Source organism: Lonchura striata, chromosome 8 (genome assembly GCF_046129695.1).
Source record: "Lonchura striata isolate bLonStr1 chromosome 8, bLonStr1.mat, whole genome shotgun sequence".
In the NCBI taxonomy this organism is placed as follows: Eukaryota; Metazoa; Chordata; class Aves; order Passeriformes; family Estrildidae; genus Lonchura; species Lonchura striata.
This window is the reverse complement of record NC_134610.1, coordinates 20,656,719-20,679,068: the sequence shown is the minus strand read 5'-3', so window position 1 is coordinate 20,679,068 and position 22,350 is coordinate 20,656,719. Positions and strand designations below refer to the sequence as shown.

The following is a 22,350-nucleotide window of genomic DNA, read 5'->3' as shown; positions in this document are numbered from 1 at the left end:
GCATGGTTTTGGCAAAATTATTTTTCACTCACTACCGAAAAACATTTTCAAGGTCACAGTATGAGTTGGAAATCAAGGGAATCAACAGAGTGCTACCTTCTGAAACACATTCATAGTGTTTGTGGAGGTTTCACTTTAATGAATTAATGAATAAGTCAAATAAATGCATTTTAAACTGCTTCTCCCACAGTGTGGTATGCCTGCTAAAAAAGTGACTGATGCACTTGTGTATTCTAACACCATTTCTGGTTATGACCAATTCTCTGCACCAGTTGCTCTTATTGGGGATATTGCTTTAAATCTGTTACTGCGTTTCTGAATTCAGAAGTTTATCAAAAACAAGTCAGATGCTTGATATAGTTAGTACATTTCATATGTGTTCTAAAGGTAACTGAGTCATACTATTTTTTTAAACCAAAAATCAGAATTACTAGAATGTCACCTAATGACCTGCTTTTCCAAGAAGTGAGTTAATAAAACATTATTTCCACTTGTTTGCAGAGTAGAATTGTCATAGATGATACATACCATAGCAAGCCAAGTTGTGAACTTTCAGGGTTAGTGACAGAACCAAATCTGTCAGGTCGTTCACACACTTTAACCTTCTCTTCAAATGAGGTGAGTTTCAAAGTGTGTATATGTGTGTTGTTGATGTTGTTGTTCACACTACAGCATGTTTAATAGAAACAGATGTGTGTAATGTGAAACTAGATGTCTGTTCCATATTTGAATGTTGAAGAGCACTGTAAAGAATCTAAATGAACTAAGGACATGCACTAGTGGATGACACATCAGCCTGTGTGCTCTGATCCTAGTTACATCATAAAAAATCTGAATGAACTGACTGATCAAATCAAAGTTTTTAGTTTTAAATATAACGCTGTTCTGTTCCACTAATTTAAAGCAGCTTCCTGGGTGAATGAAAACTGCAACATTTTTGACCTTGACTTCACATCTTGTGCAGTTTTGTTTTATAAAAAAATTTCATATCAATAAAACAAAAGAAAAAATGAAAGCAGTCAGAACATGGTGGTTCTGATATATAGGTAGAAATTAGACACCTGAAAGTGTGTTCATTCCCCTGGAGAGCTAACTCCTTTGGCTACAGCTGAAGCCCAAAGTCTACTCTTTGGTAGCATTCTGAGATATTGTCTCATTTGGTGTTTTACTGATAGACATCTTAATAAATTCTTTAGTTTAGGAAAACTCATTAAAAACAGAACATCGTTATCTTATGTAAAATTAATTAGAGAGCTTGCCAGACTGGTGGTTCATGAATGTGATGGGATTTTTATTAGCTGTCTTAAGTCAGCCATTGGTGAAAATCTTGTAATAGCCTACTAATATGTAAAGAGTCAGCGCAGTCTTACAAACAAATTTATAAATTCACTGACATAAGCATCTGAGGTGTCAAAAATAATATAACTAGTTTACAGGTTGTAGTAGTGGATTAAGGTTTTGCAGGTGTTTTTGGAGATAATAGTCTTGGATCTAATGAAAACCAGAGGAACTCCAGTTAATTATCTATATTTCCAAATACTCCCTGCAGTTTTTTGAATGGAATGCTTCATTAATGGAATATGCATTTCTAAAACTTTCAAGGAGTATAAATTGTAAGGCTTTATTGAAGATGTCTTCTTGAATATTGTTCTTTGATCAGTATTACAAACTTTCAGTAAACTTCAGATTTTAAAGCTAAAATGAAATCAGTTTGTTACTAATTGTCCATTTGTAAAGTGATGATTTAAGCCTCTTTTTGTTATGGATGAGCTCCAGTGTTCTGTCTAGTTCATATGTTGCTTATTGTCCTGGTTTTGCATGACCAGTGAAAGCTGTTTGTATCTTTTCAGTAATTACATTGTGTATCAAGGGTCTACTCTGAGGAAAACAAGGAACAAACTCTGAACTGTTTCCTCATCTGGAAAGCAGTATATGGGAAGAAAAATAAGTAGTTCTATTCTTAGGAGTTTTCCAAAGTTTGTAGTCTAGGTCAGGGAAAAGTAATCAATCTTACAGAAATGTAGAGTATTTCAAATCACAGAATCGATGGGTTTGGAAAACTCTGAGATTATCAAGACCAGCCTATGACTGAACTTGAACACCATCTTGTCAACTAGACCATGGCACTGAATGCCATGTTCAGTCTTTCCTTAAACATCTCCAGGGACTCCACCACCTCCCTGGGCAGTCCATTCCAATGTTTTATCAGCCTTTCTGTGAAGATAGTCTTCCTGATTTTCAACCTGAATCTTACCTGGCTTGGTGAAGACTGTGTCCTCTTGTCACTGGTTACCTGGGAGAAGAGGCTGCCCCCTCCACATGGCTACACCCTCCTTCCAGTGAGTTGTAGAGAGTGATAAGGTCCCCTTGAGTATCTCCAGGCTAAACACCCCCAGCTCCCTCAGCTGCTCTCATGAGATTTGAGCTCCATAACCTTCACCAGCTTCACTGCCCCTCTCTGGACCTGTTCCAGCACCTCAGTGTCCTTTCTGAATGGAGGGGCCCAGAACTGGACACAGCACTTGAAGTATGGCCTCACCAGTGCTGAGTACATGACAATCACTGTCCTGGTCCTGCTGGTCACACTGTTCTGATACAGGCCGGGATGCCCCTGGCTTTCCTGGCCACCTGGGCACACACTGGTTCTTGTTCAGCTGCTGTCTACCATCACCCCCAAGCCCTTTCCCACTGGCCACTTTCCAGCACTCTGTCCCCAGCCTGTAGCACTGCATGGGGCTGTTGTGGCCAGTTTGTAGGACCCAGCAGTTGGTCATGTTGAACCTCATGCCCCTGGTCTGGCCCATCGATCCAGCCTGGCCCGTGTAACTCCAGCTCTCAGAGAAGTGGGCTATTGCACACTGCCTTATAAATCCTGGAGTTGTTGGGAAACTGGATAGAAACACCTCTTGGAGACCTAGCTCGTAGACACTGAGGAGTCTGCCTCTCTGCTGGACAGGTGCTCACAGGCAGTTTGGGCACATGGCTGTCTGGTGAGAGTTCAGTTGTTAGTAGCCAGCTAATTACAGTAGAGGCACTTCACTCACAGATGGTTAGCAAGCTAGCTGGGTAATCCTTTTAATGTTCTTAATATGTTAAATGGTATGATGGCAGTGGTGTTTTCTTGGGCTTTGTATTTTTATCTCTATGGATTTCTGAGTCACATGCATTTTTATGCAGGAGCACATGACTTTCTCATGCTTCCATACCTAGAAGTAGTTTTAGTTCTGTTTTCTAAATTTGCAGCTGATCTCTTTCTTGTGTGTGTGTTGACTGTTCTGGGGACTCTTAACTTAGGTGTACAAACACAGCTTGGCATGTTCCTTCTGCCTCTGAATGGACATTTGAGAACAAAAATGATGCAGAGGTATTATTTAATGATCAATAATCCTTACTCAAAAATTTGTGTTCTGCATCTTACCCTTCTACAGTTTTCACTTTCCTGTACTCTGAAAAATAGTCACAGGTGCTTTCCCTAGTGTAGTAGTGAAAAATTCAAATTTTATAGTATTAAATATCTGTGAGGAGATGATGTCTGTGTTTTAACACAGGTTCCAGGTGTTGCTACAACTTCTGGTTTTAGGGTTCTGTTTTACCAATATGAAGTAGAAGGAGTTTGTTAGCAATTAATGATGCTGAAGCTGTAATTCATAGCTAAGCCTGGAGACTCCTCCATAGTGCAGTATGTTAAAATATCTAATCTGTGCTGCTTGGACAAACTGGTTTAGAGGGCCCTCAAGATTCTGTCAGGGGACAGCAATTCTCTGACAAAATGAAAAAATCTGAGTCTCATTCTTTTTTTGACAAGAATATATAGTTACATTCTGAAATTACAGAAGGGAAGTTCTGCCATGGCTTGCACAGATTCAGCAAATCTAGAGTGAGTTCCAACTGGAATTAAACACTTTACACATTTTTTCATGTAAAGGAGATATACAGATACACACCCCAACTTAAAATGATAAAAATACGTAGATATATTAAAAAATACATATTTGGCAGCAATATATTTTAGTATTTCTTATGGCTGACAGACCACACCTGAGATACAAGTCCAACTTAAAATGCAAAGTGTTTTCCCTTTTTTATGTACTATTCATGAACACTTGTTAGTATGAGACAAAGTTGCCAATATATTTTTATTATTGCACTATCAGGTTGGGGAGTACTGTTATGTAAAATTATTTTAAATGGACATGCATTTTTAAATTCCCCTGGTAATTTATGCAACTAATCTTCTCTGTATGAAGCATCTCAAGCTTGATGGCTTGGATAGAAGACTCAGTGCTCCAGTTGTCTTGATAGAGGTGCTGTATACAGCACTTCAAGCAAATCCTCTTCTAGAGCCCTTTGCTGTTATTTTATGCAAATTGCTATTCTCCTTTCACACATCAGCAAGGCAGATGCACTTGTTCTATCTACATAAGCATTTTGATTTGGATAAGGAGTTCATTTTTGAAATAAATATTCTGATTGTTCCCACTTGCCTTACTTCAGTTTATCTCAGAAATCAAATCAGATGTGCTCCAACAGTGGTCCTGCTACGTTCTAGCTGCTAGTAGCCATTGAGTCTTTGTGATCAGACTAGTGCTGTTTGGAAATGAAAATCCTTTGAAATGCTTGTAGTGTGGATTTTCAGACCTCAGCACAAGCTGTCCGGCTCTACAAACTCATTTCTGTTTTTATTGCCTCTTAACATAGTCACTGTCCCTTGTTTCACAGACCAGGGAAAGCAAAACCATTTCAAATTACATGTAGTCCTTCAATACACTGGAAATTTGAAAATTTTGTGTGTCCCCTCATACATGTCTCCCATATTGCTTGCTTAGATCCATTGTGTTGCATGATCAGATCACATGACAGGCCTACGTCTCACTGTCTTTGACTTGTAATCACCACAATCATTTTGTTATATCAATCAACTCTCATAAATATTCAATCAGATAAGCTGGATTTTGTGAGATCCCTTTGGCTGGCAGCTGTAGTTGTTCACCTGCGACTTAACAGGGTCATCTCTCAAATCTGTAACTAGAAAACTTTTTTTTCCTGTGTTTTCTGTTTACAAATGCCTGTAAAAGGGAATGACTTGCTGGAAAAGGGGAGCATATTTTCTTCTGTTTGCAAATACCTTGGATGAGCAGTCTAATGCAGCCTGTACTCAGTCATGAGCTGGTGAGAGATGATCGTGGATAGTTAATAAGACTTCAGTTAACTGATGTTAGTGATTCAAATACTACACTGGAATTTCTTCTCTACAGATACTGAGCTTTGTTGTGTAGTTTTTCTTCTGTGATGAAGTAATAGTGCTTCAGGACAAACAGCAGTACCTTTTCCCCTCTGAAGCAAAATGAAATTGAAGCAGAGTGCCTCAAAGCTCTGTGAGCTGGCAAAGTGTATTTTCAGTGGAAGTCTACAAGCTGCTCTGTTTCTGAAATGGTCATCTTCTATTTGGGCAGACTTTATAAAATGTCAACATAATAGCATTAGTTCAAAGAACAGTCTTCTCTTGACAAATGTACAAAATGTAATAAACCTGTACCTAGAATACTCACCAGATTTACTGACTACTAGAATTGCTTTTATTCTGGATTTCCATCACTTAACAATAATAATGGAGTTCTTAATAATTCTTCATGCTGTGTAAGGTAGCATTTAACATTAAGACCCAGCTAGCTTAATTGAGGCAGTGTGTACATTGTTTGGAAAGGTCCAATTTACCATTTATGTTCTCTGTTTCTGACTTAGTTTGTGATGAATGTTGAAGTGTCTTGTTTATAGTAAATTAGGCAAAGCGATCTCAAGAACTTTACTTTTGGAGTAGAGCATGTGTGAAAATGCACTTTGTTAACCAAACTAAACTGACAACTGGAATTCAACATACAGTTGAGTAAAATATTGCTTATGGTGACTTTTCTCAATTGGTTAGGCATTGGATGATGAATTTACAACAACAGGAAAGCAAAATCAGTGGCACAGTAGACCTATTTCTGAATGGACCACCCAGCAAGTATGCCACTGGCTAATGGGAATGAACATGGAGCAGTATATTACGGAGTTCACAGCTATGAATGTAGATGGACAGCAGTTGATGCAGCTTGACAGTGAGAAGTTGAAGGTATGTGCACATCCCAGGATGGATTTTTAACTGTATAGGTTTCACTGCTTATTTAGACATATTTTTAATCTACAAAGTCCAATTTGCTGGTTCTGTAGCTTTTTAAGGAATAAGAGTTATTTGCTCGTGTTATTTTATTTTGAGTTGCTTTTGAGTTGCTGTTTGTATGTTGAGGAAATAAAAGGAAACTGAATTGTCCAAAGAGTCTTGATACATCTGTCACCAATCTCAACATAAAGTCATATCAAAACAAGTTCTGGCCAGCTCGAATAGAATTGCAGGATCCAGTTTTAGAAATCTGTTTCTTCAACATTTTCTCTTCAAATGGAAAGGCTAAAACCCTATCTGGTGACATTTTAAATGTTTCAAGTTTTTTATGCCTGCTGAAAATACATATTCTGAATCTTTTGAACCTTTTCTTGCCATTTTACACCTGGAAGCTGCAGTATATATGTATCCCTTATAGTTCTGGTAAATTCCTGCAGTTTTTCTTTCTTGTTAGATTACGAGACTGCATTAGGGACACTCAAGATGTGCAGCTAGAAGAGGTTTATTGGTCTACTCTGGCATAAGGCAAATTATTATTAATGATCGGTAGCAGAATTTGAGGAGCCTAGGGGGGAAGAAGTTGTTCTGACTTCAGTCTCAAAAATATGCCTTAATTTTAATAGACAGGCAACACTAAATGTCCTGTATTTTACAAAACTTGGTGGGCACAGAGGGAATCGCAGTGACTGGCCTGTGATTGCTGTGTCCAGCTGCGGAGCCGGGACGCTGATGCCCAGAGCTCCGCGTGCCCGGGTCACACACTCGGAGTCCCGTGCTGCCACCTGCCGTCCGCAAGTGGAAGTGTACCGTCCGCTCCAGAGCACTTCAAAATCCTTCAGAGTTCTCACTCAGTAAAAATTCCTCGTGTATAAAAATACCTAGAAAAAGATCTGGAGACTAATACCAATGATGTTATTTTCTGAGAATTCTCATGGGTTTATATGTTTGTAAAATGCAACATGAAATCGTTATTTCAAAACTGAAGAGGTGGCCTTGGTTTTCTTACCTACCTTGTTACCTAGATGATTATTTGCAGTGTTTTTGCAGCCTTAAGTTTTTACCTTTCAAATAAACAGATTATCTTGTCAAAAAGTGAGTGACACTGTTTTGTTGTTAATGCACAAGCACTGTTAACAGTGCTGTTGAAAAAAATTACTGATGAGGTTTTGTTTTGTTTTCCTCCTCCAAAGGCTTTAGGAGTTTCCAGTCAAAATGACCGATCAACAATAAAGAAAAAAATTAAGGATATTAGAAAAACACAGGAAAAACTGGAAAAGCAGAAGGAAAAGGTTCAAAAGAAGGAGAAAGAAGTTCGCAAGACTAGCAGAGTTGTGGCCACTCTTGAATCAAGCTGCTAAAATTACCATTCTATTTTAGTGCAGACTTACCTAATCTTGAGGAAGTTCAGCAGATTTGTATATAATTGTACAATTGAGGGAAGAGGGAAAGTGCAACAGTTCAACGTGGTAGGTGGTTTTTTACTTTTTAATTCTGGTCCCTCCCCATTACAGCCCAATAAAATGAAATAATATTTTCATTATTTTTATTTCTAGTTGACTCTGCCTGTACTAATGGACAATAATTTAACTTTCTGCCTTAAGTAACATTTCTGCTTCTAAGGTGTCATATGCCCTTTCCATCAAAATTGATGTTTGTGGAAAGTAGAATAATGTCTTAAAAATCATTCCAGTACTAGTCAACTAGCATTTGATAGAGCAGAAGGTGATAGAGGGACAATAGAAAAATCCTGCCAACAAATTCAGTCTGTGACAGTCTGTTTATCTGTTGCCACTACAGATGTATAGTAAAAATTAAGTTTAAGAAATGGTAATGTCAAATTAATTTAAAAAGAAAGCATGTATTCGAATTTAGGATTATTTTAATTCTTTTACTTCTGGAATTTCATTCAGAGTTCACTTTAGTAGCACATTGTTTTTGAATTCTATGTGTTGCAATTTACTGAGAAAATAACAAGAAATACTAAGTCATTTTTCACAAACTACATATCCTAAGCATAATGCTAAGTTTTCTGTACACTCCCCGTATGGTGTTGGGACAAGGTTTAAGCGTATAAATAAGATCCTTTTTAAACTATTTTTCCTAAATAATACATAGTTTTATAGATTTATGCTATGAATAAGATCAACTTGCAATATGTGTATTTCTCTTTTCTACATGCAACAAGATTTTCTGCGGACCAAATTTATATATTTGCTAAACAATACTGTTTTTCAGACTTAAAATACTGAGGGAAGAATTGTAGGAAAAATCATCACTGACGCCCTGGGTTTCTGCCTTGTATTTAAATGTTAAATTGTAGACTACAGATTATTTCTCTTTAAAGGAGGATTTGATTCTTGAAATAGCTTAGAACATGACTTGGTGTTTTGTACATTTACATACTATTTTCTAGAGATACTACAAGAGCACTTCCTTAATTTAGATTATTCCAGAAACATAGATTAGATTAAATACCAGTTCCACCATAGAATGGACTAGAACAAAACTTACATAGTTCATTTATGTGAACCAAGTTCTCCTTTAAATCTATGGACTGTTTTTCATTTTAATTAAATGAATGAACTTCACTGTTGGTGTTTCACTTTTTTTTTTTTTTATGTCTTAAGAATTTCAGTAAAATGACTGTGTGGAAATGCTTCTGCACACTAGGCATTTCCAAAATAAAGTTTGAAAATCTTGGTAATAAATACTTTTTAAAAGATATTATATTTCATTTTTATGCATTCTTTGGTCAAGATTTAACTAATTTATTTTGTTTACAGTAGCTTTGAGTTGTATGCCAAACTTACAGACCTTGAACCAAAGCGGAATGCTGCCCTACTGATGAAAGAGAAAGGAATTAGAAGTACGGAATCATGAAATGCTCAGGTTCTCCCATGTAATTAATTCAGTCAAGAAAGTTGAGTATTTTCACAGCTAGAACAGAGAATATTGCTAAAACCCCATTTTACCTTTTTTCTTTAAGTGTACTGTTGCACCCTGGGAATAGTTTTCTTCTGAAAGAGGCTAGTGGAAATGATGGTTTCAGAGGTTTCCCTGTGTGCAGAGCTGTAACAGGTAAGGAGGGGCCATAGCAGGGATGATAAACTCCCCTGGCACTGAGCATGAGAACACCGATTATCGCAGCATACAGCGTTTAACACCTGGTGGATGTTGAACTGAGCTGGATGCACGGAGCCAGCTCAGTACCAAAGCTACACAGTCACCCAACAAAGTTTCATTTTTACAATAGTTTTAATGAATAAATGCAGCAATTCTTTCAAAAATTAACACAAACCAAGATTAATTTTACAGTGCAAGACTGACCTAATTTGCATACAAAACTATTAATCTCAGCATTTTGATTTTGTAGTGATTCACTTCAGCTTAACCAGTGTGCTCACAATGACTTCAGTGTAGTAATGAAAATACTAAACACAGAAGTTGTCTTCTGCACTTCTATAAAGCAAAAGTTATCAAATATCAAATTTTTAATTATGATTAAATATTGTAAATCAAAACACTGTGCATTTGTGTTTTCACCACAATCATTTGGGGCGACAGTCAAAGAGATAACTACAAATATAAGTATACAGCAAGTTGCTCTGGTAATCAGAATTCAGTTGATAGTTAGCTGAGAACATGAAAGAGCCTTTATTACAGTAATATCTAAAATACTTAATAGACTTTGTAGAAAACAAACTGTTAGCTTTTCTTCAGAAATACTGCTTGTACTTGTCCAGTGTTACTAAAATCAATTGAGTTAGTTAAAATATTTAAAGGCTGGAATACTCAGCTTCAGACCTGAGTTTTTAAAAGCCCTTGCTGTAATTTCAGCTTTAGTTTAGCAAAAGCAATAGCTGCAAGTGTCCCTTCCAACATGTGCACAGGCCCCATTTTACACTACATGGCATTCCTCACATCCTCTTGCAGGGCCAAAGAAGAGAACAGCTGTCAGTTCTCCTCACTTGTAGCCATGTAGATTGAAAGGTGTGCCAGTTATCAACTCGCATCTTTGTAAGGAAGAATTAGGGGCCTGAAGGTGCCCACAAGCTTGAGTGGAATAGGTAACCTTACTGATCTGGTGGCAATTAAGATACAATAATCCTCCCTCAGACTGTCAGTTTAACTGTATAAGCCCAGTCTGTAATGCATTTCTGTTAAAGTTATCTACATTAGCTTAACCAGGGTAATAAAACCATTTTGTTGTTTTGCAGAACTTGGCTAGCGAGGTAGCAAGTGATAAATCTTGAATCTGGCTCAGCTACAACTAGAGTAGCATGACTTCAATTTCCAACATCCAACTATCCCCTTCACTTGTGGTATCTCACCTTTTGCTCTGCAAAGAGATAATAAACTAGCAAAAGTTAGGCTTCTTGTTTCTGAGATGGATTATGCATTTCTGCTGCAGAACAAAACCCACAGAATTACATGAAGTTTAATTAACTATGAAAAGGATTGGTTCTCAATGGCTTTAACTGCATCACTCCAAAAATGCTCAGGAATGACGGGGATCGAGGTGCAACACAGATGTGTATGATTTGAACAAAACTCATACAGTTGAATTCTTTATTAGGACTCTGTACCTGAAATGCAAGATTCATTCCCCTCTCTATCTTCCCCTGTATGTTCTGATTTGTCTTTACATATTCTGGTTATCATGTTTATGTTATAGTGTGACTTCCAGTTACTACAAAAACGAGGCTAGAAGCATCTCACAAATGCAAAGGTATTTTCAAAACTGCTAATTCCACTTACTCTTACTTACTCCTGAGAAGGCAGTTTATACTGTCAAAGTAATAGAGATGCCCTATGACAGACAAATTTTAAGAATCTGTTTATTAAAATAGTTCCCATTTATATTTATTGTAAGTCTGAGATCTTACAAAGGCTAGAATGTTGATATTGCATTTTGATATAACCTATAGAAATACAGGCAAATGCAAGACTAATATTTCTCTACTGTATACAAGCCAATGCTGTTTTTTAATTCACAATGATCAGGGCAAGGTAAATTTTTCACATCTATTATATATTCACATTACAACCAAAGAAATAGAACTGATGCCACGTACCTGAGATACATCATATCAGTAGTAGCAGTTAAAAAACACTTTTTAAAAATTTTTATCCTTACAGAGTTGTGATTTCTACAGCTGATGTAGGCAGTGTATGTAGGCAACATATCTAACTTTACAAAATTAAGCTTCAGCATGCTTAAGATAAAAGAACTGTGCCATACACTTGCAAAGGTATAGCAGTGAGCTCAATATTTCTTACACAAATTTTTCATTAATCTGTAGAATTGTATAATGAATGTTCCAATGACTTTTTAAATAATTATTCTAATATAATTATTTTTAATAATACAAATTAATACCAGATTAATTAATACCAGATTAGCTGTTGAATTGATCCCTATAAAAACCAAAATATGTTCCTTTGACTTAGCTCTGAAAGCAGTCATAAATAGAAAGTGGAACAAATTAAATATGACCTTTTTTTTATAAGTGCATGTTTGGGGGTTTTGGTGGCTGTTGGTTTTTTAATTTCAGAAAAGCCTCATTACACTCAAATTTCTATTACACCATTTAAAATTACTTTCACATATCAGAAGTGGCTCAACATCATAAATTAGATCTTCTAATTCCCTTTACAGACAAACCTACTTCTTAGGAGCTGCTGAGGAAAAAGCTACATACTCCGAAAAGTGGTCATGTCCTTTGGCTCACTGCTTGGCACACACCAGTCATCAGCTTCATGGTTTGCTTTATAATGTTTCCAGGCTGCTTTGTTGTATACAGGGAGTCTTTCAATTGATTCTGTTGATAAGGCCTGTAAGGAGAAAAGGCTCTAGCTGATGATTCTTTTTAACTGAAGTTACCATAACAGAACAAGGAGTTGCATTAGCAGTTCAGATTAGAGTTGCTGATAAATGTAAAATCAGAGTGTTACATCATACCTTGATGTAAATAACTGCATCTGTACCATAGCCTTCTAAGGAATACAGTTTCAGGTCTCCTTGGAAGTACTGTGCATACAGACGTGATATGGGTAAGCCATAACCAAATCCAGCCTGATCAGGAGAAAAAGTATACTTCCATTAATTGCATTTATCAGTGGCATTTTCTGTTTAAACTTAATAGGTAAAATAGACAAACTAAGCATGATGTTTGACAATAACAGGAGCTCAGGTGTAACTGTTATGCCCTCCACCAAGCTATTACATACCCCAAAACCAGAAAAATGCATGAATGATTGTGATTATGAGAAAACTGTTTTGATTCCTTTGTTAGGCAGGGGTGGTAGATAACACTTCTTGGATTATGGTAGCTTTTTGAAGAGATTAGAGAAAACTCTGCTGTGTGTTTGCATGATGCTTCATGGAGCTACTACTCTTAAGTACACAAGAGTTCTTAAGTCAAATACATGTCATCATCAGTACATACAAAAAAGGTTCAATACGCAACACCTATGACTTTGCAGCTTATACTGAAATTCTACTAAGCCCTGGCTCTAGTAGCAGGACAGAGCCCTGAAGTGTTAAGCGTGATTTTTTGTTTAATTACTACATACTTTGTTTAAATACTAATTTTTGTTTAAATTTTAGAGGTAATCTCTCAGCGAGTGTACACAGCAGTCCTCTGTAAAGATTTCATGTTTAGTAAGTTGCAGAGTTATCTACATACAGAACTACATGTATTTTTAATGATGCAATGTGAGAGAATAAATACAGGAAAGCTGTTCAGAGATTCTAATTTCTGAGCACTTAGGGTTTATTTCTTGTGCATTTATTACATTCACATGAGACCAAAGTGGATTCTTCATATGCCCTGTCACATCTATGTACCTTCATCCTTGCTGGGGGTTGGTACAATTGACTACATAATACAAATGAACTATGGCTTTGATCTAAAGTCACTGCTATAATTATTCCTCCTTTCATTCAGTGGCTACAAAAATAATTCTGAATCCTGCTCTCACTGCAGTATATGCAGCATAGCTAAGTATTCTGCTTGAGGTGGCTGATCATTAGATTTAGTAGATAAAAAGAGAATCTCGAACAAATTTAAATAATTTTTGGTATTTTGTGCCATTTTTCATGTATTTTTTGAAAAATACTTTAAGTGTGAATTAAGTAAAATTCAAATATTACCCAATGTAATATCTATAAGCTCAGTGTTTCATAGCTTTAGCAAAATGTTTTTTGTGACAATTAGACCTATCCACAATGCCATGGTATAAAAGTCTTGCATACCAAAGGTGTAGCTCGTGATGTCTCAACACGAGGACGTGGTGCTGTTGAATACATATAGTTGAACAGTCTGTCAATTTTCCTCATAGGAACACCCCCACCACGGTCACTCATCTGGAACAAGAAGGAGCATTTAGCTTTATATCCCTGAATACATTTTTATAAAATATATCTTCTCTCAAATAATAAGCCAGAGAAAGATATGGTAAAGTATTATTTGAAGTTGTCCCTGCTAAGTTACAGATTTTCTTTAATTCTCACTTTCAGCAATGACCAAAGAGAGATGAATCCTTCCCTTTCATCCTTTATCCAAACCATTAAATAAAATACTGCCATAAGAAGCATTTATAATCTCTTGGAGAAAAGGAAATTCTGCTTGAATTCTGCATTGCTTTTATCTTGTTCATAACACACTTTTGTCTGAAGTCACTATCTATACCTTTTAGCAAATTCTAGGTTCTCTGTGTATTTTATCTTTATTTCTCAAGAATACTGTCATTTAAATATAATTTACTAAAACCTATTACTTGAAGGAGTAAGTCAAAGGAGTTGTTTTACTACAGTTTAGTTAGACCTATGAAAAATCCAGTGCTTGCAGCTGTGTTGAAATCAAACATGAATGTTGTACAGAAAAAGGAAACTGGAAACTGTACTTCAGGAGCTTTGTTTTGTGTGGAATACACAATATGTATTTCCCTTCAGTTGTTTCACACCTGTATAGCTCTGTCATTGTCACTTAGAAGATGTGGATGTTACAATTGTATAAAGATGCTACTTCATTTTTAGTCATGGTTGCTTCTAAGCTAGGCAAGACACAAGCAAGTATAGGATGCTATTGCAGAGCCCTTAATGTGACTGCAGCCTCTTCATGAGGCAGTATGTGAAATCCCATAAGGGCTTTTTACTTACATACGTCATCACGTACAATCTATTGATGGAACCAGATCACCAGCTCAAGTTGCTAATATGCTGCTCATGACAGGAAAAGAAAAGCCTAATGAAAATAACTTTCAGAATAGAAAAAAAAATTAGTACCTTCACAGTTAAATCCTCATTTCCCAAGGTGATGTGTACATGAATTGCAGGATAAAGGCATTGATCAGCATGATGTTCCATGGTGGCTCTCATTGCATTCTGTAATTTTCAAGTACAACTTAAATCCTATTCACTTTGTATATTAACTTAAAATATAATTTGGTAGTTATTTTTATAATATATTTAGAATCAGAACAAATATATATTGGTTCAGAATGTTTTTTTTTAATATTCCTAGTTTATTCAGTATCAGTACATTTAGTTTATTAGAATACTGAGACTTTAAATATTTAATTTTTTAAAGGAAATGTAAATTGTTTAATGTACAGCATTTGTGTTCCAGAATTCTTCATAATGCACATAGTACACACAATCTGACACGAAGTCCAAGAAAAGTCTATGACTAAACTGCTGGAGAAAAGCTCTGTAGGATGTGTTAACGTATTTTACCAGATTTAAAAATACACAATTTATGGGATATCTTATTCTCACTTGCTTTATTAATTACTTTCATCATACATTTTAAGGTTTAAGATGTTCAGAAGGTATGCAGTGGCTAGGTTAAAGAGATACATCTTCCAAAGCTGTTCATTTTCTATGCATTTATTGTTTCTCTAATAGTACAGGATAGCTGTGTTGCTGCAGTCAAATGGCAAGAAGTTTGTACTTGCAAAAACACGCTGTGATCTAGAATCAGTTTGAAAAGTCAAAGTAATACAATCTCATAAAACAAAGATGTATGAAAGAATTGAGTAATTAATGGTTAAGTGCACAGACCTTGAAAAGTTCAAAAACCATGTGATAGAGATGTGATGGCACGTACACCACTTGCATAGGCTGTCCTGGTGATTTAGCTGGGGAGAAGAGAGTCTGAATAACTAAATAGCAAATAAGATGTATTTTATTCATTCCCACAGTAATTAAAAATGTGAATTTCTATTGTTAAGTTTAAAGAAGGAAAATTTGAACAGAAATCTTTTGAAAAATTGTATGTTAATCAAAAGTCATAATCAAGATTTTCAAATGTTGCTTGCTGCTTTAGAAATTAATCTTAAAACCCAGTATGGGATCACTGTCTAGGGCATATCATGCTTTCAAATAACCTCATAGATATCACAAAGATGAAATAGAAAGTCTTGCATAAATCTTTAACATTGTCGCAAAAAATGCAGAGAGGGTGAGATGCAGAATGTCAGGTGAAGAAACATGAAATCTTAGTGAGGGAAGGAGCCTGCTAAAATTTATAATATCAACAGCTGTAGAATCAAATACTTCTACTCATGTCAGTTTTCTGGTTAAAGGTAGGAATGAGGAAAGCATTGTACCAGATTTAAAAAACCCAGTAGATACAGAGAACACATGAACTATGTGAAAAGCAGAACATTTCACTACCAGCTCCTTTAGAAGAAGCCTTCATGATGTTCAAGAGCATGCCTTGTCCATATTCACTTACAATTCAACTCTTCAAGGATAAGTTCTGGAGAGCTCATGTAATATAAATCACAAAGTCTCTTGGCGTTTTCATAGCCATCTATAATAAAAAACACACGAAGTTACATTTCTCCCCCCCACTTTTTTTTGCTTTTCCTCCTTCAGAATCTGGCAAAAAAAAATTTTGAAACTACTGCGCATTGTCAGGGAGATTTGTACATTTCAGAAAAACTATGTTTATAGGAAAAAGAAACAAAAATGTATTTCACGTCAATAAAACTTACACTTCTGGTAGTCAAGAACAAAACAATATATGCCTATCAGGACGTGTATTTGCTCTTAGTATATACTCTCATGCAAGTTTTCAAGATTCTTATCATCTGAGTTTACCTCTAATAACTTCAACAACATTGCAGTTAGGATCGATGCTTCCAATATGTTTTGGATGAGCTGGATTAATTTTCCCACCAAACAGTAAAGCTGCCAAAAAGAAAACATCATTTAATATCCAGCGTAACTTTATAAAAATTTTACTTTGTGTCTTCCATTTTGCTAAATAAAAAATTTATAGGAAATACATCATTTCAGTCCTCACCATACTGAAAAGCCTACAATTAATAAATATTTTATGAATTGTATTAAGAATGAGTTATAAATGGCAAGACAAATAGTATTCTCCTAAGTGTCACCTTAGGACATATTAAGCACTTAAAGAAAAATACAACTGACATGGTACAGATATCATTTCCCTCCTTTCAACACGTACAGTGTTGATTAAGGAGCATTCTGATTGAAATGCGACTCATGTAGAAGCGGTCTAAAAAATACTGCACGTTCTGTGAGGTCACTGGATCAATGCCAAAGCTTTCCTTGTATTCGATTACTCCTTGAGCCATGGTGGGAATTACATCATTGTGGCGATTCCGGATTTTTATCACAGTATCTGTAAAACTAAAATGGATACATTGTTATTATTTCACTTTCAAGGGAATTTAATCCTCCAGCAAACAGTGCCTGTCTACAAAAATGAAGACTTACATACAAAAATAGCATGGCTGCCTGCTGCAGTAAGAAGGCAGGTTAGTCTTTACAGTGCATTTCAGGTGACTAGCATTGAAACAATCAGTAGTCCACTATTTTGACTGTTTATAAAATTACTATTTATTTATTAAATAATCTTGATACCTGCCAAGAGAAAGAGAAAACTGTGCCAACTGTTTTCATGCAGAACAACCTGTACCTGTCAAATGGCACTTCTGGTCAGCCAGCACTGACCAAAGCATTCTACAGAATGACATTATGCTTAAGTGCTTAACTTCCTATTTTAATGTAACCTCCTGTTTTAGGGACAGGATGACATTGCTGCAATTCTTCTGTTAAGATCTGAGATAGGAAATGTTTTTTCAGATATTGGTTTTTTTTTTTTGCCAGTTCTTCAATACAATATTAACAAGATATACATGACAGCAAAGCCTTACCTGTGAATAGCCCCTGAATCTTCTGAGCTTTTGTCCTTAAAGTCAAGAATCTCCTGAAGACTTTGGACATACCTTTCAATGAAATAAACAGGATAAAGATCAATCTAATATGCCTCCCCAGATCTCTCTGGTTAGCATTTTGTGGTCTTCCAATGTTGTGTGTTTCCAAATCATTCTACCTGTCTCTCTGTGAATTTTGTTAGATTCCTTTGAATCTATTTATAAAGTTTTCTTCCAAAATTTCCAGAGCAATGAATTCCACAATTTAATTAGAATGCATAAAATATCATCTTTGTGTTTTAAACCGAGTAGGTGATCACTTATTTGCAGCCCCTGTGTGTTCCTGTTAGTAGAAAAATCTTTCCATTTGTGATTTAAGTATTTCTGCCATCCCTTTCCTTAGATACATATTTTCCAAGCTGAAGAATTCCATTTGGTTTCTCCTCACGTAGAATTGTTCCAACCCCCTGATTATCCCTCTTGGTCTTTTCTGTTCAGGATGGAGCTGCATGTAATTCAGGAGAATAATGGGCTAACACAGTGGTACAATTATATTCCTACCCATTGGTTATTTAGTTCCTAATACTATTTTCCTTCTTGCCATCAACTGACATATGCAGAAAAATATTCCCAATAGCATCAACATTTCTTTTTCCATTGTAAGAAAGCAAGCACACAGGAGAGGAGGTTCTTCCCTGTGCTCTACTTTGCATTTGCCCAAATGGAATTAATTTCCTATTTGATCAGTGTCATCTAGTATCATGAGAATGTAAGCATTTGTGTTTCAGTAAGAATTCATTAAGGTATCCTCATTGATAGCTCTTTTCATATTCAGTCATCTAGTCAATCCCACTTACTGGCAGATTTTGGCAGATATCTTAACTTTAAAAGCCTTTACAGAAATCCTTGTGCCTTTAGCAGTTACCAAATAATCTCTTTGTTTTGCTTTCATCTTAAAAAAGTTTATATCTATGTTTCTTACTTGGAAGCAAACTTTACTTTTCAAATAATGTCTTTTTTACTTTAATACCTTCATGTTCTCTCTGTTGTTTTATGTTTTGGCTTTGGGAACTTTCTATTGCTTTTTCTTCATATTTTCTGTACCTTTACTCTCAGTCTGCAATAACTTGTCTTGTAAATGGTTTCTCCTATCTTTTGCAAATATTTTGTGCCTTAGTTTGCTTCTGTTATTTTCTTCAACTAGCTTCTTCACTGTTAGGTAAATTCCTTATTAAACACTCTTTTGGTGGATTTTTGTTTTAAAAAAAAAGTTTGATTCCTCATACATTGAGTGTGTGCAATACTTAATGATTTTTTAAATTTCTTTGTGGGTTCTCTAATTGCTCCTAGATGCTTTTTTCCCCATATCTGTAAATTCAGTTTCTGATCACACTGGTATTAATAAGTGATGTTCATGTAACAAGCTTAAAAATGTCCTTTCAGTAGAAGAGTGATTTCCTCCAACCTGTGTATGTGCAGGTCACCCTTCAAGGGATGGAATGTCACTGTTCTTACCAGCTCTGCACCAGCTGAACTGAAGGTGTTCTTAGAAGGTTGTCTGGAAGCAAGCTTATTTCCTTCATTATGTTTGCCAATCTCACAGGCAACTCTTGTCGCAGAAACATAAATGAAGTCTTCTCACAAGCATTTTCAGATCCTAAGACCAATATGACATCAGAATGAAGTCAATACTATGGTAGAGAACTACACAAACTTAGTTGCTTGCATTAGAGGCCTATACCTTGAATTCCAAGCGGACTCTCCCAGGCTGGTAAGCCGGTGTTTCTTTCATGGCAGCAGCCCACTTGTGTTTCAAAATTTATTGCATACTGAAACCTTCCTCTTGCAGTAACGAGAATCTTCAATATATAAACAGAAACTAATGCAACGGTTACAGACCTTTACTGTTCAGATTTAAATATGGCTTCTATCCATGTATATTGTTCATTTTATTTGCAGCAAACTCTAACCAACACTGATCAAACACTGTCATTCTGAGCACATCAGAGAAGTGAAACCAGCACAGGAAACTATTTATGAGAAGGATGCTTGAGAATGTATTGTAGTCCCATACACCCTGCTTTTCATCACTGATCTTAGTTAATTATCATAACTCATTCTCAAATACTTTGAGAAAATGAATTCAGAAATAGAGATCTCATTTTCAACTGCATCTGTTGTAGTTTAAATTCAGTCTTAAAAGAACAGAAGTCAGGTGAATGAATTCACATGAATAGTGAGAAAGAAATGAAAGCAGGACAGCTACTCTGCTTAGCCATTAGGATACTAATAGAGTTAAATTTTTACATTTTTAAAAGCTAGAAGTGGAAATACTGCCTCTTTTCATAACTGACCGGTCCTTTTGGAAGAACAAGTGTCATCTGTGGGGGTGGCAATTAAATGTTTAAATGTCTTTATTAAAATCAAGACCTGCTTTTACTCCCACAAAGCTTGTTTTCCTAGGTGAGAAAAGAGGGTGCAGAGTGGGGAAGAGACTAAGAAATGCTGTACTTCATTCTCAGCCAGACTTCTTTCTAGACTTAAAGACTGTCACATAAACATCATCTGAACTTCTAACCTGCCCATCTGCTGCAGTGAAGTGTATACTTCAGGTCTCATGTTTCACAAAACGTATCTCCTACAAATTAACTCCTGTGTTACTGCTCAGTTCACTCCTTCCATTTGGCAAGGGGAAGTTGGAAAAAAAGATTAAAGGAAGGGATGAGGAAAGAAAAAAGGAAGTCTGGACTGCCTTAAACATGAAAAATCTTCACCACATTGAAATAGAGAAGTTTACTTTAAAGCATGCAGACTCAGACACATAATAAACTACATTGATAAAAGAATGTCAGTTACTAAAAAAGTGAATAATTTACAAGAAATTCCTCCACAATGGCATTTACCAGCATTATGCACTGTCTATATATGACCTCTGCCTAGAAACCTTTCATTCTTTTCCCTAGTCAGACTGCACAGGCATGACTGTTACTAGTCTTTCCCTTTTTTTGGGTAAAATTACAAGAACAAATCAGATTTGAGGTATGAAAGTGTAAATATAATCTTTAAATGCCTCATATACTTAAGAAATTTCATTTTACAAAATAGTTTTTGTATCTGAAGGCCTTATCTTTGTAATCTTGGTGAAATATGGAAGGCAGTATAGAGCAGGCAAATTAAACAGGCAAATGACTCTTCCCATGTGCAGAAACAGTCTGTATCTTGGCAAAGAATGGGTAAAACTCCTACAGAAAATACTGTGGTCTTATAACCCAAGACCAGACCTAAATTTTCTTACAGAATATTTCATTTTTTAAAGTTAGCTTTACCAGATTTTATTATTTCCTCTTTGACTGTTCTCACTCTTGCAAAAGGAGCAAAAAAAAAAAAAAAATCCTTAATGAAAACACTATCAGATTATAATGGCTACACAATCTCTTATAGAGAAATATTGTCTCTGTCTTGCAGTCTTTTTTATTTGTGTTATTAGTTTTTTCTCTCTGTAAAGATTATATCCTTAAGGAAAAGAGAGGAAAAAATACTGTAGAAGTTTTCAAGATTTTTACCTTATGTTCAGGTACTAAGAGCAAAAAAGTAGTCTATCTTTTGACACAAGCATACCTTGAAAATAAGCATTGATTTTATGGTAAGCATTTTATCAGTAGTGGTAAAATAATACAGGTCAAAACAAACTCTGAATTGCAAGCTTCGTTTAAAATTACAGTAGCAACAGAACATATGGTGGAGTTCCTGTAGGAATATGGAGTTTTAAATGTCAGATACGTTTCATTGCCACAAGGGAAACATTGAATAGATGGATGAAGTGATAGCAGATAATTGTGAGAAAATCTTTGTAAATCTCCCTGCTTATATAAAGTTTGGGGTTCTAGGATTAATTCTCACTTAGGTTTTATTTGCAAAACTATAAAAAGCCACTAAGCTATTAACTAGTTAACTATATAACACGTACACATGTATGTATGCCAAAGTGCCTTGGGTACAGAAAGAGAATGTACTATAGAATGGCTCCAACCTCAGGCTTTGAAAAGGTGCCTCAGTGTGAGTTACACAACCTTTCTCTATGTGGTCTTTGCTTTGAAGCAGAATAGAACAATTCCTGTGATCCCTTTTGTTTCCAAGCTGACAGTCAAGTCTGGAAGCATTCGGAGTGGTTTTGGCACCGGGTGTAAGATTGAGTATCCTGTTACTGATTTACTCATTTTGAAGACTAGATTCCAAACCCTCCAGGACGGCTCCCGGTGCTACATGCTGCTCCTTCTCTCACACACCTAAACAGCAGCATTTGGATAGGATGTTTCTGTAGGGCACAGGCCAAGTAACTGAGCAGTGATGACTGTTCCGGCCCCTCGGTGCCAGCCGAGGCTAAACGCTTCGTGTGTTTGGAAGGTGCCTTTAAAAGGCTGCACGCTGCTTCGCAAAAGGCTTAACCAGTCTCACCTGTCTGAGTCACTGCTCTAACAATACCAGTTGTCACAGCTGTTCCCATCCTCTCCCCAACACTGCGGACTCTGCAGGAAAACACCCGACTAGCCTGGTGGTGCCAAAAACCGGAGTTTTCAGCTAAATTTCAACCTTGCCATAGTTGCGGTCTCCGGGAATGAGGCAACCGGGCTCCCTTGTCCCAGAAGGAAGCAGAGCCCCTTTCTGCCAGAAAGCACAGCATTAACAGATAAGCGGCTGACGGGGTGAGGGGTCGCGGCCGTCCCGCTCCTCACAGGCACCTGTGGGAGGAGGGGCAGCGGTCGAGGGCGGCTCGCCGGGGACTCACCGAAGTCCAGAAATTGCTTCATGGAGAGCGGCGAGGGGGAGAAGCGCGAGTAGAAGTCCACCTGCTGCGGGATGTTGCCCGCGGCAGCGCCGCGCAGAAGGGCGCGCAGCAGCCTCATGGCGCAGCTCCGGCCCCTCGCTCAGCCCGGCCCGGCCGCCATTTCCCGCCGCGCCGCTGCCCCGGCCCCTGCCCAGGCCGCGGCCGC

The 22,350-nt window shown here is 36.7% G+C and overlaps 2 protein-coding genes across 8 annotated transcripts in view; one reads left to right on the top strand and one right to left on the bottom strand.

Moving 5' to 3' along the window:
* Positions 1 to 8,748, top strand: part of LOC110482898 (neurabin-1) — a 36,968-nt gene extending 28,220 nt beyond the window's left edge. For 5 of the 7 annotated variants that reach the window (XM_021552467.3, XM_021552466.3, XM_021552465.3 and 2 more), the window contains exons 17-19: positions 502 to 618; positions 5,924 to 6,112; positions 7,351 to 8,748. In XM_021552467.3, the coding sequence (XP_021408142.2) occupies positions 502 to 618; positions 5,924 to 6,112; positions 7,351 to 7,518 (474 nt within the window). In that variant the 3' untranslated portion in view covers positions 7,519 to 8,748. Of the gene's footprint in view, positions 1 to 501; positions 2,545 to 5,923; positions 6,113 to 7,350 lie in introns of those variants that run through there. The other 2 variants (XM_021552469.3, XM_077785052.1) reach the window with 2 other exon arrangements.
* A 648-nt stretch (positions 8,749 to 9,396) lies between these two features.
* On the bottom strand, positions 9,397 to 22,350 carry PDK1 (pyruvate dehydrogenase kinase 1). Its single transcript, XM_021552470.2, has 11 exons — positions 22,146 to 22,350; positions 18,875 to 19,016; positions 17,360 to 17,431; positions 16,648 to 16,832; positions 16,272 to 16,361; positions 15,904 to 15,981; positions 15,228 to 15,304; positions 14,451 to 14,549; positions 13,419 to 13,529; positions 12,123 to 12,236; positions 9,397 to 11,995 (listed from the first exon to the last, which is right to left on the bottom strand). Exons 1-11 carry the CDS (start codon positions 22,261 to 22,263, stop codon positions 11,855 to 11,857), a joined length of 1,227 nt encoding a protein of 408 aa, XP_021408145.2. The 5' UTR covers positions 22,264 to 22,350; the 3' UTR covers positions 9,397 to 11,854.

Bases quoted from the DNA above. Each gene is read 5' to 3' on its own strand.
- PDK1 (XM_021552470.2), bottom strand. From the start codon at position 22,263: ATGAGGCTGCTGCGCGCCCTTCTGCGCGGCGCTGCCGCGGGCAACATC. The intron at 16,833-17,359 runs GTAAGGCTTTGC...TATCCATTTTAG, and splicing joins GATTCAGGGGCTATTCACAG to TTTTACAGATACTGTGATAA. The intron at 15,305-15,903 runs GTAAGTGAATAT...TCTTCTCCCCAG, and splicing joins TATCCTTGAAGAGTTGAATT to CTAAATCACCAGGACAGCCT.